This window comes from Somniosus microcephalus, chromosome 1 (assembly GCF_052327205.1).
Source record: "Somniosus microcephalus isolate GS21.2 chromosome 1, FLI_Smic_1.0, whole genome shotgun sequence".
In the NCBI taxonomy this organism is placed as follows: domain Eukaryota; kingdom Metazoa; phylum Chordata; class Chondrichthyes; order Squaliformes; family Somniosidae; genus Somniosus; species Somniosus microcephalus.
In genome coordinates, this window is record NC_140987.1 from 162,417,715 (window position 1) to 162,436,336 (window position 18,622).

Below are 18,622 nucleotides of genomic sequence, written 5' to 3' on the forward strand. Positions count from 1 at the left end.
GTCGCCAGTGGAGATGCCGACCCTGTTCTGGGCCCCAATGGTAAGGGCATCACCTTTTGGACCTCTCTCTTTCCACTTGCGCCTCAGAACAGCATCCTTTGCCACTGTCCGACCAATGCAGTGCATAGCAGCACTCATGCCTCCCTCGCTGCCGCCCTGTCCTCACTCTAAAGCAACTCTTGTGCCTCCCTGCTTTCAGATGGTGAATCGCCAGGTGAGGAGGCGGGCCCTCAAGCTGCCACTATCAGTGATTCTGAATTCGAGGAAGAGGGAGGAAGAGGAAGCCGGCCCATCAGTGCCACCCTCAGCCGAGGCAGCCCATGCCGATGATGGGGACACGTCTTCCCTGGAGGGGAGCCGGGGGGAAGGGTTGGAGGAGAGTGAAGCTCCGGGGCCCAGCAGCCTGCAGCAACGCGGGAGGGGTGGGGCAGCTCGGCGGACTTCTCCCCGGAGGGCGAGTGCGGCCTCCAGTCCTGCGATGGTGAGCGCAGAGGAGGTGCGGCTCCTAGAGAAAATGGCCGCCCAGGCTGAGCGCAGGCACACTGAGCTCATGGCTGCAGTGGCAAGGATGCCTGACTCCATAGAGTCACGGTCAAGGAGTGTGCAGGAATTCAGGGCAGCACAGGCGGCTTCTAGCCAAGTGCTCAGTCGTGCCGTCCATTCACTGGCTGGTGTCATGCGGACGCAGACCAGGGCCACACGGGCACTAACTGCTGCCACCCTCGCTGGATCAGCCAGGCATCGCCAGGGCACTCGCCGCGCCGCAGCAGCCCAGCAGTCTGTGCTTCAGCAGATTGCTGCGCTAGCTTCAGTGCTGGCCCGTGCGAGTGCCACTGTCTCAGGCGACCAGGGAGTACCTGTGATCTGTCAGGTTGGCAGCATTCCTGCAACCGACACTGCCACTCCTCCATTGCAGCTGCCACCAGCCGCTGGACAGAGTGCTGCCGCACAAGCAGAGTTGCAGCAGTCAGCAGCCGGCCCCCTCCAGGCCCAGAGCTGGTCCAGGCCGACCCCCAAGGGCATCTGCCGTCTCGCCATCTGACCCTCAGCAGCCTTCCCCCAGCCTTGCTGCAGCCACTGGGCTCCCATTGAGGAGGAGCTGCAGGGTGAGCAGGGGCCAGTCACAGATGCGAAAGGCATCATCCTCGCAGGCCAAAAAGTAGAAGGTGTGCCCAAATGTTTTGTTTCACATGCAAAGGCAGAGACTGTTCGTTTTGAGTTTTTTGAAAGGCCGAGACTGGTCGATTTGTGTTTTTTGGGGGGGCTTCTCTCCATTAGTTTGTAATGTGGGAAGGACAGAGGTTTCCAAGTAATAAATGTTCTTAAATCGCACTGTCCATGCTTTATTTTGGAAGTCCTGGTTGCCCTGCTCGGCTGAGGGCTTTGGGAGCGGCTACATTCATCTGGCGACATTGGCACAAGCCATTCCCTGAGAGGGGGCCTAGAACCTACGTTCAATAAGCTGCCGACGGGTGGCCCTTGCACTTTCTGCCTCCCTCCTGTGCTGGTCCTCCTGCTCCTCCTCCTCTTCAGGTGGTCCTCCAATCTCTGGTGGCAGTGGCTGAGTCCTGCGGATAGCCAGGTTGTGCAGCATGCAGCACACGACCACGAAATGGGAGACTCGCTCAGGCGAATATTGCAGGGCTCCTCCGGAACGATCCGGACAGCAGAACCGTTGCTTCAGGACGCCGATTGTTTGCTCAATGATGTTCCTGGTTGCTTGATGGCTGTCATTGTATCCCTCTTCAGCAGGGGTGCTGGGCGCACGGAGCGGGGTCATCAGCCAGGTGCACAAAGGATAGCCTTTGTCCCAGAGAAGCCATCCTCGTGGGTGAGGCTGGGCCTCGAACATGTCTGCCACAGAAGTCTGGCGCAGGATGAAGGCATCGTGGCTGCTGCCTGGAAAGCGGGCATTGACAGCTAGGATGAGCTGCCTATGGTCACACACCAACTGCACGTTGAGCGAATGGTAGCCCTTCTGGTTGCGGTAATCTTCGGCATTCTCCAGAGGTGCCCGCAAAGCCACATGCGTGCAGTCAATGGCGCCCTGCACCATGGGGAAGCCCGCTAATGCTGCAAAGCCCATTGCACGCTGTTGTTGCTTGACAAGGGCCATGGAGAAGGAGATGAACTGACGTCTCCTTCTGAAAAGGGCATTGGTCACCTGGCGGATGCAGCAATGCACGGCAAACTGGGAGGTGTTGGAAATGTCCCCAGTAGCGGATTGGAAGGAGCCGGTGGCATAGAAGTTGAGAGACACCGTCACCTTCACTGCCACCGACAGAGACGTCCTGCTCCACAGATGTGGCTGCAGATCTCCGCGAAGCAGGTGGCAGATCTCAGTGACCACCGCCCTTCGGAATCGCAGCCTCCGAACACACTGCTCGTCAGACATGTTCAGATATGAGAACTGCTGGCGGTATACCCTGGGTGGGTAAGGCCTCCTTTGCCGACGCCTGTTGCCCCCTCTCCGACTGGCCATGACTGCCACTCTCTCACGGCGTCTGTGAGCCCTTTGAATGCAATGGAGAAGGCCAACGTTTGCACCCATTGCAGCCCCCATTATATGTTTGCAATCAATGATATGGCTCTGAAGTTAAAGACAAGTGGAAAGCTGTGGCCTGAAGCCACAAGTACCTGTGCGAGTGTTGAGCCAAACCAGAAAGCTCTCTACCTTTGTCTCTCTGCAAAGATCCGTCTCTCACAAAGAAGGAGTGTTACAAAATGGCTGCCTTTTCTACTGCAGGAGGAGTGCCCTTTAATTTGCGCCCCCCGCGCCCCGCAGCGACTGAGAACCGTTCCCCTCTACTAGTCGCTAGGGGCGCCAGATAGGCCGGCGCCACTGAATTTCCGGTTTGGGGCGAACAAAGGGCGTTGCACGATGAAATGACGTCAGGATCTGCGCGCGCAGCTGAGCGCGTGCAAAGGCTTTGCGCCGCCGCTAAATCTTTACTGAAGTTGGGGAGAGGCGCAGATCGCGTTGCGCCCGGCCGCTAGCCGCCTAGCGCCCAACATCTCCTCCTCCTAAGGCGCTAGTGGCTGGCGCAAACAACTGAATTTCTAGGCCTTTGTCTTTGAACCAGCAATCATTCTGGTCGTGTGTTGTTCTGCCGCAGCGATAGCACTTCTCTGTTCCATATGACATTTCATTTGTGCCATATTCTTGCGGTCTCTGTTGTATCTCTGCAGCGCCCCGTACTGCTGCTTCATATGATACCGCAATGCTGAAAGCCTTTTCCAGCGTAAGGTCCTTTTCAGATAAAAGACGTTTCTGGGTTCCTTCACTTTGAAGCCCACACACAAACTTGTCCCTTAAGGTATCTGCCAGTCCCGCTCCAAACTGGCAGTGTTTCGATAGTTTGCGCAGTTCTGTTAAATAATCAGCATTGCTTTCATCCTTATGCTGGTTCCGTTTGTGAAACTTGAATCTTTCTGCTATCAGCAGCGGTGTGGGGTTTAAATGTCCCTGTAGTATCGTTACTATGTCTTCAAAACTCTTTTCCATTGGCTTCGTTGGGGTTACTAGATTTCGTAATAAACCATACGTCTTTGCACCCATTAAATTTAACAATACCGACGCTTTCTTGTCATCTGACACCTCATTTGCCTTGCAGTACACCTCTTCGTTCGACATATGTAGTCCAATCTTCGACTTTGTCAAATGCGGTGATACTGCCACTCTTCGGCATTTTGGGTGTGGTTTAAAATGGCGTCTCCCAATGGCTTAAAATGGCATGTCCCGCGCTTTCCTTCTTCCCCCCGCTGCTGCCGGTTCTCGTGGCAATGGCGGCGCCCTGTAGGTTTCGCACGCTTCTCCTGGGCTGTTGCCAACGCCGCTCTCAGCGGTCCTCGTGGCAATGGCGGCGCCTCGCGGGTTTCTGCGCATCTCTCTCTCCCTCTCTCCGACGCTGCTCGGCCCCTGAACACCGGCTGCACCCTGTGCGCTCGGCCCTCTCTCTCTCTCTCTCTCTCTCCCCCGTCGACGCTGCTCGGCCCTTTGCTGTGCCGCTCAGTCGGGCTCTAGCCCGCCGCTGTCTGGGAAGGGTCTGCGCACTACCTGTTGCCAGCCCGTATTGCTGGACCACCTCGACTGGAAAGCCAAGCCTGGCTCTCGACAGCCTCCCCTGCAATTCTCGAGTCTCTGGCCTTGACCTCCAATCCACTGATCTCCAGGAACGAATCCCCGGGAGGTGATGCAGAGTTGCAGGTAGGTTCGAACCTGCCTCGTCGCCAATGTTACGTCCGTGTATAATAAGACACAGACTGCTGAGAACGATACAACAGGTGTTTACTCAACGTGGCTCACAGTGGAACTGATCTGTACAGATTACTACTCAGGGCTATATACAGGTGTGGTCACTGCCGGTACTGCAGTATACATGAGCTGTAAAAAATAGTTCCCCACTTAAAAAAGGTATATACATTACAACTCCCGCTCCGATCTCTGTCCTCGGCCTATTACATTGTTCCAATGAAGCTCAACGTAAGCTCGAGGAACAGCACCTCATTTTTCGATTAGGCACTTTACAGTCTGCCGGACTAAACATTGAGTTCAACAATTTCAGATAATTATCCCTGCCCCCATTTTTCATGCAAATGGGAATGGCAAAAATCATACTGCAACATTTTATCTTTCCTGCCTCTTACAAAAGTACAGGATGTTCTTTCAATTCCTTCCTCCCCTCCTAACCACCCCCCCCCGCCCCCCCCCATCTCTGCACCTGCTTAATAACTTACATCTCCAGCTTTTTCCAGTTCTGATGAAGGGTCCCAGACACCTGAAATGTTAACTCTGTTTCTCTCTCCACGGATGCTGCCTGGCCTGCTGAGTATTTCCAGCATTTTCTGTTGTTATTTCAGATTTCCAGCATCCGCAGTATATGGTATTATATTAGAGTAGGTGGGTAACTTGCTCCCAGACTTGCAACAATGTTGCTCTTAACTTGCTGCAAAGTGTTGTGCATTATTTCCTCCCTGCTTGTAGCAAAATGCCTAACTTTTGCTCAGTATCCCACCCATCACTCTGTACTGGTAGAGATCAGCAGTTTTGCAATTGTGGGCACAGGCACACACTGTGGCAGCACATTACTTATTGGTTACAATCCAGCAGCTATGGAGGCTGAGAAGAGGCAGACACTATTATTACTTCTTGAAATGGATACTCAGATGTTCTAGAACTTTTTTGCAGACTATTTGCAAACCAACTTATCTGGTTGTAATCACCCTTACCTCATTCTGCAAAACAGAATGACTCACACATACAAAAAACAATGTTCTGTTGTACTGGGACAAAACTGCTGCAAATAAAGCAGTTAAATTTGGTTTGGGTCAGGCACAATTAGAAAATAAGGAAGGAAAAACATGTACATTAAAGCTCACAAATTTCAAAACCAAATCAGAACTGAACAGGAGTTCAGGGTGGGGAAGAAGAGTTTTGAGAGGTAAAAAAGGGGTTATGAAAATGTTAGAAGGAATTTTACTTGTTTTCGAAGACCAGCTGCCTCAGCTTTGTCCTGCGAATCTCCTTTGTCTGCAATCTGGTCTCAGGGTTGAATTCAGCTAGCAAAGGGCCAGGGTTCTGAAATGCTAGGCATTTTAGCTGACGTTCTGTTTGCTTCTGTAACAGTTTAATAAAAGGGATTGTGTAATACCAAAGTCAAAACATGTTCAATGATACATCTACAATAAAAGATAACTCATGTTTCAAATATAATATTTTAGTTCAGGTTTATGGTTATTGAAAGTACATAGCTGTATGAACAAAATTCTCCCTTAAAGCAATCTGAAAACAAATTTTACAAACTGCCTAGGAAGTGTGTACAGAGCAGCATAATTTAAGGTTGACACAGTGCTTACTAACATTTATATTAGTGGGGGGGGGGGGGGGGGAGAAAGTACTCAAGTCATGACATCTGCAGTTACAATTTTGGAATTCTCTACTCCAAAGGGCTGTGGATGCAGAGTCGTCAAGTATATTCAAGGCTGAGAGATAAATTTTTGGACTCTAGGGGAATCAAGGGATATGGGGATCAGGTAGGAAAGTGGAGCTGAGGCCGAAGGTCAGCTATGATCTTCCTGAATGGTGGAGCAGGCTCGAAGGGCTGTATGGTCTACTCCTGCTCCTAATTCTTATGTTCTATATATGAATACTGGACACACCTCGCTGAACTTACTTCAGATATGCAATTTGGCAAAGTGGTGCTTCATTCTGCTCTGGATGCTAAACTGGAATGTCCAGCTACCTTGTGATACACATTGGGAGAAATATTCCTGACGCGAGGCTACATTTTCCATTGCAGGTGCAGATGAATCATAAATGGCAGATGAATCATAAATGACCAGAAGCAAGTGTGAAGCTCACCTGTAGTGTAATACAGGAAACTTTGGTTTATCCGGAGGTTATATGTCCGGAATACTCGCTCTAACGGCAAAAATCAGGAGCCGTTTTCTATATTTTTTTTAGTTCTCGTTCCTTTCCCCCCCCCCCCCCAGTCAAGCACTGCAAGGTCTGTAGCTATAGCAACAGCGTCAGCTACAGATGCTTGCAGCTGCAGCCAATTGTTTTGAAGCTGTTGCTAAGCAACAGGGTTTGTTGATTCACACAGAGCTTCTCAGTTCTGTATGTTTAAACATTAACTCTGGTATGTCCGGCACTTTTGATGTTACGGCACCAGCTCGGTCCCGTCAGTGCCGGATATCAGAAAGTTTCCTGTATACTGTTTGCATGCAATTTTTCCACAGTCAGCACATCAGAATTTATTTGTAGTTCCAAGTGTAGCTTTACAGGGGGTAACCTAGTGGTGCGGCCAGAAAATTGCAATTTGGGTGAAATTTAGAGGGATATGGGCATTTAGAAGGAAGTGACTGAAGAGGGGGCCAAAATTCTTCACAGCCTTTGAAAAGGCATTGCAAGCCAGTCAGAAAATGGCTTTATCATTAGGCATTCTTCTTAATGGGCTGTTTAAACTTAATTCTGTATATAGCTCAGCACCTTTGCCAAGGTTGAAGGGGCAAAGGAGTAAATGACAGGCAAAATTGTCAGTGTCCCTTGGGGAATTAGTAACCTCTGTACATTAATTCTCTGAAAGTGAGGTACATACACCTCTGTTATATAGATACAGATGCAAGGGTACTGGTAGGTGGGCATAGAGCATCTGATGCAACATGACCTGCCTGACATCCCTCAGTTCATCTTCATCCTCCAAAACCTCATCCCCACGAACAAACTTGAAGCAACCAGGGTGGGTGAGGGGGGGGGGGGGAAATCAGCACTACAAAAAGTCACAAATACTTCTTAAAACTCAAGTGACAACAGGAAAACAAGACACACAAGCAAAGTAGTTGAGAAATTACCCTGTCTTTAAGCAAACTTAACCTAATTCTATATATATAGCTCAGCACCTAGCAATCTTTGATACCTAGCTTAGAAAAAAAGTGTAAAAGCACTCATCATCCTGGTTACCATCAGGAAGTAGTGTACAGAATGAACTATTACCCTCCTCCCCCGCTGAAGTTTTACCTCTTCAGTGCCCCGTCCCTCAAATTCTACTGCAAGTTTATTCAGTGTACTCCAGTTGGGGCGTTTACTCCAATGCTTAAGCCATTAGTGAATGGGATCTACAGTTCCGGTCACAGATCGCCAAACTATTCTATTAAAATCCTGGTAATGACTCATAGCAATACAACCCAGGCCACAACCCACAGAAACAATGGGAAAAACATATGATTCCAGCATTAAAAAACAGTAATCCACCTATTTTCCTGGTTCTCCACCTGATGTTGCAGTGATATGTGAAGTCCAAACTTCATGTAAAAGCACAACCAATACATATTAAAAGGGGCCATAGCCAACCTTTCCTTTCATACCATTTTCTTTTGGGCTTGTGTATCAGATATATTTTCCTCTTGCAACGATCTCTTTCTGGTGTTCATGGAAAGATTTTGAATATTTAATGTCATCCTTTCTTGGTTATAAGTGCTCACTTCAAGTATCTGTGCTCCATGCCTCATGACAGACATTCCTGGATTTAAAAAAATCTATTAAAGAGATTTACAAAAGCAAGCACAAGAAAGAGCAACAAACAGTGAAACCTCTTCAGAAAGACTACCATGACACTGATCTCCTAATCAGTACTTCAAAAAAATTTGAGCTTTAGATGTTTCATTTTATATTCTGCTCACAATATTTCATACATCGCTATCTGAGACACACTTTAAAAAAGTGTTGGTAAGGCTGTATGTACTTGGACAGTTGGTCAGAGTGAGTGATTAATTGTGACTGAACACAAAGGAACTCACTACTTGGGTGTTAAAGCATGACTTCCTTTTAAGTTGATCTTTTCACTCCCAATGGGGTAGGGAAAAACTGCAAGGAAAGGAAGAGAGATTGAGGAAAACATGACTGATAGTTACAAGCTAACTGATTGGAAAGGTGAAGGTGAAGGCTCTTTTAGTTGTTGATACTGAAACAAGTAAATTATTGATGGATGTGGAGTGTGATTAAGATACAGTCTTCATTGTATAAAATGCACTTACAAGCAAGAAGTACAGCAAGTTAATGATAAACCATCTTACATTATTTTCAAAAGTGTAAACACCCTCTCTAGACAGGATTGATAGACCAGCTACTTTTTACTTGTCCTTTTTTGTATTTACCCCAACAAGCCGTACAGAAGGACACAATGCCTTTTGGTATTGCAAAAAAAAAAAAAAAAAAAACCTGTAAATTGTGCTCAGATTTGCTCTAAAGATAAAATAAACTCTTCTTTAGGATAGGTTCCATGCTAGAATTGATTCATGGGCAGCACAATAAAGGGTGGTGAATAAATTTACCTCTAGAAGTAACTGAAATGTGTCGTGAGAGTGAGAGATCAGTAGCATGCAGATATGGCTCTTAAATATAAAGCACAGTGGGAACATTTAGATTTAGTTCACTAGGATTTTGTGTTCCACATATCCACGGCATAACTAAGACCATCTATTGCCATTTCCGTAATATCGCCAGTCTCCGCCCCTGCCTCAGCTCATCTGCTGCTGAAACCCTCATCCATGCATTTGTTACCTCTAGACTCGACTGTTCCAACACACTCCTGGCTGGCCTCCTGTAAAGTCTGTGGGTTGTACAGTTAATAACGACACAGACTTCAGGAATAACAAACAAACAGGTCTTTACTATTCGAAGGTCAGGGCGAATCTGCCCAAGGAATCATGCCACAACACTTATATACCGGTGTGGTCACCGTCGGTATTACAGTATACAGAAGCCAAACAAGTAGTGCCACACCTAAAGTAGTTCTCTTAAAGGTGAACGGTTACATACAATAGTTCTCTTAAAGGTAGACGGGTACATACACTACAATCCTCCCTTTTTAGCTTATTACATACAGAGTCCCCATTAAACATAACATATCTTCAACTTCATATAAAACAATTTACAGACATAGTCTCGGTGGGAAACAGTTCACAGGTTCAGTCTCTGCGGGAACAGTTCACAGATTCAGTCTCTGATCTTGACTCGGTCCGAACAACATCTCTTTGGTGTAGATGGTTCACATTGCTAGCGTGACTCCTCCATATCCTTTTCTTGACGTAACAGCTTGAACTTTCGTCCTGCTGAACCAGCAGTGCTGACTTTTACAACAACTGGGTTGCCTTGATATTTTCCTACTTCCCAACTGATTTAACTCCTTTCGTAGGGTCCACGCATGATCTGGTAGAAGTGATAATATTTGCGATAGTTATCATCTTCTGCTTCTTTTTCTTTTCTGCTTTTTGGAGACTCTCGGGGCTCCCTTATCAGCTGCCACCAACTCTCTATGTTCCTTCGACTTTAAGTGCTTCATCCTGATTTCGGCACTTTGGGAGTTTTCAATCACAAACTGGGCAGACCACATCCTCGTAATATTCAGTGTCACTCAACAGGTCATGGTAATATTCGGGTTCGTCCTGAGTTAGGCCAGCGAGAGGGCCTTCTACTTCCTCCTTACCCATCTGGACGTTAGCTGACTGTGGTTCCTTCCCTAGACATCTTTCTTGAAAAGACTTCTTCATGCATTCATCTTCATCCCGCTCTTCCTGGGTTTCCTGCAAATCCTTCACTAATGACCTCATTTGTGATTTCAACACTTCCCCTTCCCTCGGGGATTGATTGATCGGGCTATTCAATCCTTCTACTGGAGCAGCTGTTTCAACATTCTGTTGTTCACATAGACGCGATTCAGCGTACTTTTGGCATCCCAGTAAAGTCTGTTTTGCAACCTCAGCTATTTCCCAAACTTTTGAGAGCTCCGAACTCCTTCCCGTTGAAGATTGAAGCTCGTGTTCAGATTGTTCCCATTGCAGAGTCTTTTCCCTCAGCATATGAAGGAGTTGGCTGACCGTTAACTCTTCCACGGGAACACTGTGGATCAGAGTCTTCTCCATTTCATCCACCTTTTCCTCCAATGCTTCCACCTTCTGTTCCTCTTGTACTTTGGCTTTCAGCGCTCGGAAAAGTTGCGCCCGGATGCGCTCTAGCTCATGTTCAGGGGCCATTCTTACAGTTTCCTTTTCTTCCACTGAAAGGATTCCCAGTTGAATCTGTTCTTCAAGTTGTTGAACCTCGGACATTGCCGCCTCATTTGTCTTGGGTTTCCTTCAATATTTTTATGAGTTCTTGGACATCTTGTCTTTCATGTTCTGCCATGTCTTTCCCCTCTAATTTCTCATCTATGGATGGAACTTCTACCGATGAGTCTGTCTTGGCCTTGAGCTCATCAAGAATTTCCTGCAGCCTTTGGACTTCTTGCTCATGTTCAACCTTTAGTTGTTCATATGCTTCTACTGAAACTAGCTTTTCGGAGGTTGCCGAGTTAACCCCCTCCAGAATTGTAGCCTGGGCCTGTTCATACTGTTCTTTCAACTTCTCACACTCTGCTTGTAAGGAGTCGTAGAGAAGAACTGGAATAACATCCTGGCTTCCTGAAGATTCCTCTTCATTTGCTTCTTTCGCAATTTCCTGTTGGAGTTCAGCCAAGGCTGCTATGCTATCTACCTCTCGAAGTCTCATTGCCATCAAATCTTCTTTATTCTTGCAGTCTATCTCAGCCATTTTCCGATTACTTTCATTTAACTGAGTGAGTAGTCCCTTATTCTGGGCTGAGAGATATTGCACCTTCTCCTGTAGACCATAGCACTCCTTCTCTGCTCGACATAGCTGGTTACTGCTGATTTGGTTCTGTGTTTCAAGTTCCAACATCCTTTGCTTAGCTTTTCAGTTTCGCCCCTATAAGCTCCTCTTGCAACATGGCCACATTATTCACATCAGGTAAAGAAGCGTTTCTCTTTTCCATGTCCAAGATTTTTTTCTGCATATCTTTAAGTGCACACTGCGATTCAGCTTCTCTTAACCTTGCTTGCACTAGCTCCGTCTCCAATTGCAGAACAAAATCCTCAGTGTAGCGTGGTTTGCCTTTATGCTGTATCTCTAGATCATGCAAATATTCTAACTCCTGAACATCAAAAGGGAGATGTGATCGGTAATTGGTCACAATGGCTCTATGGTCGCTCTTTGCTTGAGCTAGCTGCCTCTGCTGTCTTTCCAGGTTCTCCCATTCGGTGTCCCAGAACTTTTCCATTGTTTTCATCTCTTGTACGAGACGGTAACTCAACTGTTCTAATTGTTGTCGTACTTTGAAATAAGTTTGAGTCCGAGTTCGGTGTTCTTCCGTCGTGGATAAGTCCTTAACTTGAACAGGCTCAGAATTCTCTGTCAAACTGGAGTTCTGCTCTGAAGCTTTATTCTTCTCGGTAGCATAAGCCTTTATGCATGTCTTCGTTTTCTCCACCATAGTCGGCAAGTTCATTTTAGCCTTGTCTTGAGTTGGTCTTATCGTCATCCGTTTCAGAATCTGAGCTGATAGCTTGCACCGAGTCCTCACTCATTATGGCTTTTAGATAGTGCCATTCCATGTCTATTTTCTTGATCCACTCTCGTCCTAGAAGTGGTGGTCCTCCCTCAGATAATACGTACAAGTTCATTCTTGGGTGTTCTTTACCCCTATCTCTCACCTTGACTCTTATCTTCCCCATGGGGTATACCTTATGCCCAGTGTATGTCTGCAATACGAACTTGGTATTTCTTAAGGGTATGTGAGAGAATAGCCGGTGGTAGTCCCTTCGATTTATGACTGATACAGCTGATCCAGTGTCCAACTCCATTCTTACTTGGACTCCAGCTATTTTTAGTATGACCCAGATAGTTTGTAGGTCAGCTTCCTTACTCACATTGTGAATTCTCAGACTACCCAGCTCCTGGCTGTTTGGGTCGGAGTCTGAATTCTGTTCGTCTGAACTCTTCTCAGCCACCTTGTGTACCTTGTTGTACTTTTCTTGTGGTGGCTTCCTTTGGTTGTTGGTCTTCTTCCCTGACCGGCATACCTTAGCGATGTGACCCAGTTTGCCACACTTCCTACATTCTTGGTTCTTAAACCAGCATTGATTCTGGTCATGTGTTGTCTTCCCACAACGATAGCATTTTGTTGTACTTGAGGTAATTTGGTCCACCCAGAGTGCCGCCGCCTTTAGCTGCATTTCCGCCGTTCCTTTCACTGCGGCTTCGTGCGATGCGGCTAGAAGGACAGCCCTGTCAAGTATGAGGTTGTTCTCTTCGAGTAGTCGCTTTTGTGTCCTTTCCTTGGACAATCCGCATACGAACTTGTCTCGCAGTGCCTCTGTCAGATTCCCTCCGAACTGGCAGCATTTCGCTAGCCTACGCAGTTCGACCAAATATTCCGCGTTGCTTTCGTCTTTCTGTTGCGTTCTTGCATAGAATTCGAATCGTTCAGCCAACATCAACGGTGTGGGGTTCAAGTGGTCCTTCAGAACAGCTACAATCCCTTCGAAAGTCTGATCCGCCGGTTTAGCTGGTGCTAGTAGATGCTTCAAGTGCCCGTATGTCTTTGCGCCCATCGAGTTTAGCAATGTTATCGCTTTGTCGTCTTCCTCTATTTTGTTGGCTTCACAATAGATCTCGATGCGTTCCACGTACGTGGCCCAGTCTTCTATCTCAGAATTAAAATCGTTAATATTCCCTCGCTTAGGCATCTTCCTTTCCTTGGGAGCAGCACAAGTATTTCTTTAAATTCTTATTTATTATTTTTTTTTCCTAAGATGGCGGCTTTTCCCGCGAAAATGGCGGTTTCCCGCTCTTTCCTTCTCTCCCCGCCCACTTCAATGGCGGTTTCCCGCTTCTGTCGTCTTCGCCGCCTAATGGCGGCTTCCCGCGTTTCTTCCCTGGTGGAAGGGGTACGCTTTCCCCACAACGGACAGGTTCAGCCGCTGGGCTGGCTCTCGCACAGCTCCCCTTACTCGGCTCTGTCTTTCTCTCTCCCGCACGTTCGGCTCTACCGGCGCTGGGTACCCCGTTGGTGGAGGACAGTTCAGCCGCTGGACTGGCTCTCGCGCAGCCTCCTTTGGTCGGCTCTGCCTCTCCCACATGCTCTGTTCCCGTTCGCCACCCAGCCCTCACGCAGTCCGGTGCTTCCCTCCCCGGCTGCGGCTGAGTTTCTCTCTTCCCGCGCCAGCTCCCGGTCTCAGCGCTTCGTGGCTTCGGTCGCTGCCCGGCTTTTTCCCGCCGATCGCGGTCCGGCTGTCTCACGACGCCGTTGGACCCGACTTCCTGACCAGCTCCGCTCCCCCTCGACCATGGTCGAGTGCACAGCCCTTATCCTCCGGATATTCTTTACACTTTCCCCTACACAGTCTCCGCGGCCGCCTTGTTTCCTGCTGATCGGCTCACTCCGCACCGTGGTAGAAGGGTAGTCAGTGCCTGTTGCTGATGGAAGCTTTTGTTGCTAAAGTCTTCCTCCTTTCTATTGCTGCAGCCTCGTGTTTTCTTCCAGCAGAACGACGAGGGCGGTTGCCTCTCTTCGACGTGCTTTAGTTGTCTTGCCGCAGGGTACGATCGGACTCGTCGCCACTGTAAAGTCTGTGGGTTGTACAGTTAATAACGACACAGACTTCAGGAATAACAAACAAACAGGTCTTTACTATTCGAAGGTCAGGGCGAATCTGCCCAAGGAATCATGCCACAACACTTATATACCGGTGTGGTCACCGTCGGTATTACAGTATACAGAAGCCAAACAAGTAGTGCCACACCTAAAGTAGTTCTCTTAAAGGTGAACGGTTACATACAATAGTTCTCTTAAAGGTAGACGGGTACATACACTACACCTCCCACGTTCTACGCTCCGTAAACTTGAGGTCATCCAAAACTTTGCTGCCCGTGTCCTAACTCGCACCAAGTCCCGTTCACCCATCACTCCTGTGCTCGCTGAACTACGTTGGCTCCCAGTTAAGCAACACCTCAATTTCAAAATTCTCATCCTGCTTTTCAAAATTCTCATCCTGGTTTTCAAATTCCTCCATGGCCTCACCCCTCCCTATCTTCTCCAGGGTGCCCCGCAATATCCGAACTCCTCCAATTCTGCCCTCGAGCATCCCTGGTTATAATCGCTCAACCATTGGTGGCTGTGCCCGCTGTTGCTGAGGCCCTAAGTTCAGGAATTCCTTGCCTAAACCTCTCTGCCTCTTAGCTCTCTTTCCTCCTTTAAGCTGCTCCTTAAAACATACCTCTTTTGGTCATCTGCTCTAATTTCGCCTTATGTGGCTCGGTGTCAAATTTTTTGTCTTGAGACACTGCTGTGAAGTGCCTTGGAACGTTTTACTACATTAAAGGCACTATATAAACACAAGTTATTGTTGTTGTTCAATTAGTTGAAGCAGAAGCTTGTTAATATCACAAACTTTCACATTGATCATCAGCTATTCTTCTGGATAACCTGTTGATAATACCATACTTCAAAATGAAAGCTTTAGTTTTCATTATTTACTTTAGAACCAGTATCTCTAATTTTCTCAATAACAAATTAACCAGAGAAGAACTACTTCAAGACCTGAACAAGAATAATTCAAAAACACTGCAATTAGCATTAGCTTTTATAGATTGTGCACTTCTAAACGAAAAAAAAGTGTTTGCTAACCTCCAACTGTTCACACAAAATAACCTCTGTCGGTTCAATGCACAATACTTCACCAATTGCCTAGGTAAGTGCCAGACATTTGAGGCGCCACTTAATGCAACAGATTGTTTTACAATTAACCAATAGACCTGCACACACGACTCCAGACTCTTAACAATCCAAACCTGTAGTAATCGCAATGAGTGGTACTCTAATCCTCAACAGTGTTTATAAAATAGCATGTAAAAATACCAAAATGTAATATCCCCGTGCAGATTGTTTTTATACATTAATTATTTGAATAAAATAATGAACTTCTTGATCACTTCGCTCTCTCTCACTTTGTCTTCCATCGCTTATCTCCATCCACCAATCACCGCTTAGCTCTGTCCGTCAATCACACCCAAATAACTATTGCCAATGAAACCGCACCTGACCACGAGACAACCAATTCTGCGCGCACTTAATCAATCTCCTGGCTCTCAGCACCGAGTACACAGGGGAATCATCCTATCTTCCTATCAAGACTCTCAGGACCAATTATACACGGCAATCAGCCTCTCAATTAGAAAGCGCCCCTCGGGCGAGCAAAAGATCAGCTGCTAAAAAGCCATAATGCAATGGTGGAGGAAACAACTGCTGTTTCCACTTGGTAATTCAACGCCAGGTCTGACCTGGTGTTAAAGGTTTCTTTATTTTACGGTGCAGCTGCAAAAATGCTGTATAAATTCATCAATGATGATTTTTTGACAAGATCTTAGTCAGATTTTTTCTTACTTTTCGTTAGCCTTTTTACTATTTTTCCTGACAAATGCTCAGATCAATGTTAAACATGAACGAATTCCTCTTTCCGAATCTTAGGAACGATTGGAACAACATGAAGATTTCTCCTGAGATCCCTCCATTCTCTTTTCACTAAGATTCGTTGCTCTCTTAACTTGGTACCACTAGGTGGCAGCATGATACAGCCAAGTGTACCTCAATTCAAGAATATAGAACCATTAGGAGGTATTAAAGGTTGAAAAAAGGACGTGAAGTGACAAGAGAACCAGACAGGGGTTAAGATAAATTCCCCATCTTAGCAAGAGCACCATTATAAATGTGGGAATAATTGTTAAGAAAGAAAGAACCTGTGTTTATACAGTGTCTTTAACATCTGAACACCTGTAATAAGAAATAGGAGCAGGAGTAGGCCAATCGGCCCCTCGAGCCTGCTCCACCATTCAATAAGATCATGGCTGATCTGATCCTAACCTCAAATCTTCTGTCACTCTGCATCCACCTGAACCCATGTGATCTCCCGGGAGAGGCGAAAAACCAGATAAAGACCCAATGGCCAATTTGGGAGAAAAAAATCTGGGAAATTCCTCTCCGACCCATCTCGGCGATCGAAATTCTTCCAGGAGATCACTCTGTCCCTATATTTTCTACAGTACTTACCTGCTGTAAAGGCGATCTCCACCCCAGCCAGGAACAGGAATAAAACCATCTAACACAGAATTAGAACACAGTAGGTGCAGAACAAGGCTACACGGCCCCTGGACCCACTCCACTACCCACAGGGCCATGACCATTCCGAACCTAGACTCATGTCCAATTTCCTGCCCGCTCCCCGTAACCCTTAATTCCCTTTACTTCTAGGAAACTATCTATTTCTGTTTTAAATTTATTTAATGATGTAGCTTCCACAGCTTTCTGGCAGTACTCTCTGACTATATATGCTGTGCTTATATGCAACTCTTCACTTCACCTGACGAAGGAGCAGCGCTCCGAAAGCTTGTGATTTCAAATAAAGCTGTTGGACTATAACCTGGTGTTGTGTGACTTCTTACATTTGTCCACACCATAAGACACACAATTACATCAAAACAAATCTATTTTAAAACTAAGAGTTTGGGATCTATTTTAAAACGAAGAGTTTGGGATCTATTTTAAAACGAAGAGTTTGGGATCTATTTTTCACTGAGTGTAACGTATAATGAAAAAAGGATTTGGAGCAAACAAGTGAGGAAGATCGGTGGTAGAAAGAAACATGCCAAAAAGTGAACTTCTAATGCTACTCGGTCTTGCTCCCATCATAAAAGGTTAAAAAGCAATTAACAAAAAATGCTTTGTAATAACTCTCTTGTTCTGTGATTTGTTGATTATTTTTCAACTGAAAGATCTTGGTGTAATTAATATTAAAATATTACTTCAATTTAGTTAACTTTAGCTCACCAGCAATTAAATGCACAAATAACCACATGCTGGAAAAGTGAATGACAGCTGGACAAACTGGTTAGTGAAGGCTTCTTGCCCACCACTACATCTTGAGACAATGGAAGGTCTTTCAGCCATTCAAGACCATAGATCAGCCTGTTAGTTTATAATTGGACTTACTTTGCCAGAGTGTTCATCAGTCTATCTTTCAGAAGCCTGGAGAAGCAAACGTGGGAATATGTGTATATTATAGTATCCAGTTCACATACATAGGATTTCATTATTATGACCCTGGGTCATGCTATCACATGACTAGATATTGGGCAGTAAAGGTACATTTTTCATTGTAAGGGAGGCAAAGTTCGCTTATGCAAGAAACAGTGACACTGAACCCAAAAGAATATCTATCATAGACCTGAATTTGTAAATAGGGCTATGAAAGCCTGGCTGAAGGCCAATAGTGATAAAATTACAGGGGATTGTGCAAAAGCGAACAGAAACGAAAAAATGTTCTGAACCTCTAATTAGAATGAGGTTAGCCATTCTGAAATGCTCAAGCTAATATTTATTTTTGAAAAGAAAATCAGTGTCAGATTTAAGTGGCATGCAGCCACATTCCCCACTCCCCGCCTCGCCCCCATTAACCTACCCCTACCCGATCTTCCTTTTACTAACCTGTCTGGACCCATCCTGACTTGGTATGACTCTTGTCAGCAGACCTGGTGAGGCTGCAATTATCAGTCATTTTAGAGTTGCGATCGGGAGGTGGGTTAGAGCACTATGTATTTTAGTCAAGTTATTTAACATGATCTCTATGTCCCAATCTGTAAAACAGGCTTTACAAAATGCTTGTTGGGGCACTTTGACTAAGTTTTGCGCTCAGCTAGATATATGAAATAGTTGCCATTTATGCTGGTAATATGCTAATTTAGCTTACTGAGAACTGTGAAATTATCATTATTACAAATGTGATTATTGGCTACTTTTCTGTTGTCCCCATTTTCAAATTTGTGTTGCACATAATTGGCCAAAGAATAATCAGCTGCACCTCCCATTTCATTGGTAGCCTTAAACACCATTTCTCTGGAGTTTCCATGGATCTTCTGCCCAAGTTATAGTCGACGATTGGAAGAACCCCCATGGAAATCAAGGCAGCATATGACTGAGTCTGGCATCAAGGAGCCCTCGTAAAATTGAAGTCAATGGGAATCAGGGGAAATTTCTTCACTGGCTGGAGCCATACCTAGCACTAAGGAAGATGGTGGTGGTTGTTGGGGGTCAATCATCTCAGCCCCAGGACATTTCTGCAGGAGTTCCTCAGGAACCTGGACAACATTCAGGCTTGGGCCGATAAGTGGCAAGTACTTATCATTCATGCCACACAAATGCCAGGCAATGACTATCTCCAACAAGAGAGAGTC

At 46.2% G+C, this 18,622-nt stretch overlaps 1 protein-coding gene across 4 annotated transcripts in view; it reads right to left on the bottom strand.

Annotated features, from left to right (window-relative positions):
• The window catches only part of LOC147124428 (ARL14 effector protein-like), a 28,035-nt gene extending 10,275 nt beyond the window's left edge, over positions 1-17,760 (bottom strand). The window contains exons 1-3 of one of the 4 annotated variants that reach the window (XM_085987068.1): positions 17,382-17,760; positions 7,867-8,021; positions 5,481-5,617 (exon numbers count right to left, since the gene is read on the bottom strand). In XM_085987068.1, coding sequence (XP_085843194.1) covers positions 5,481-5,617; positions 7,867-8,019 — 290 coding nt within the window. In that variant the 5' untranslated portion in view covers positions 8,020-8,021; positions 17,382-17,760. The other 3 variants (XM_085987069.1, XM_085987067.1, XM_085987066.1) reach the window with 3 other exon arrangements.
• Between the last annotated feature and the right edge of the window lie 862 nt (positions 17,761-18,622).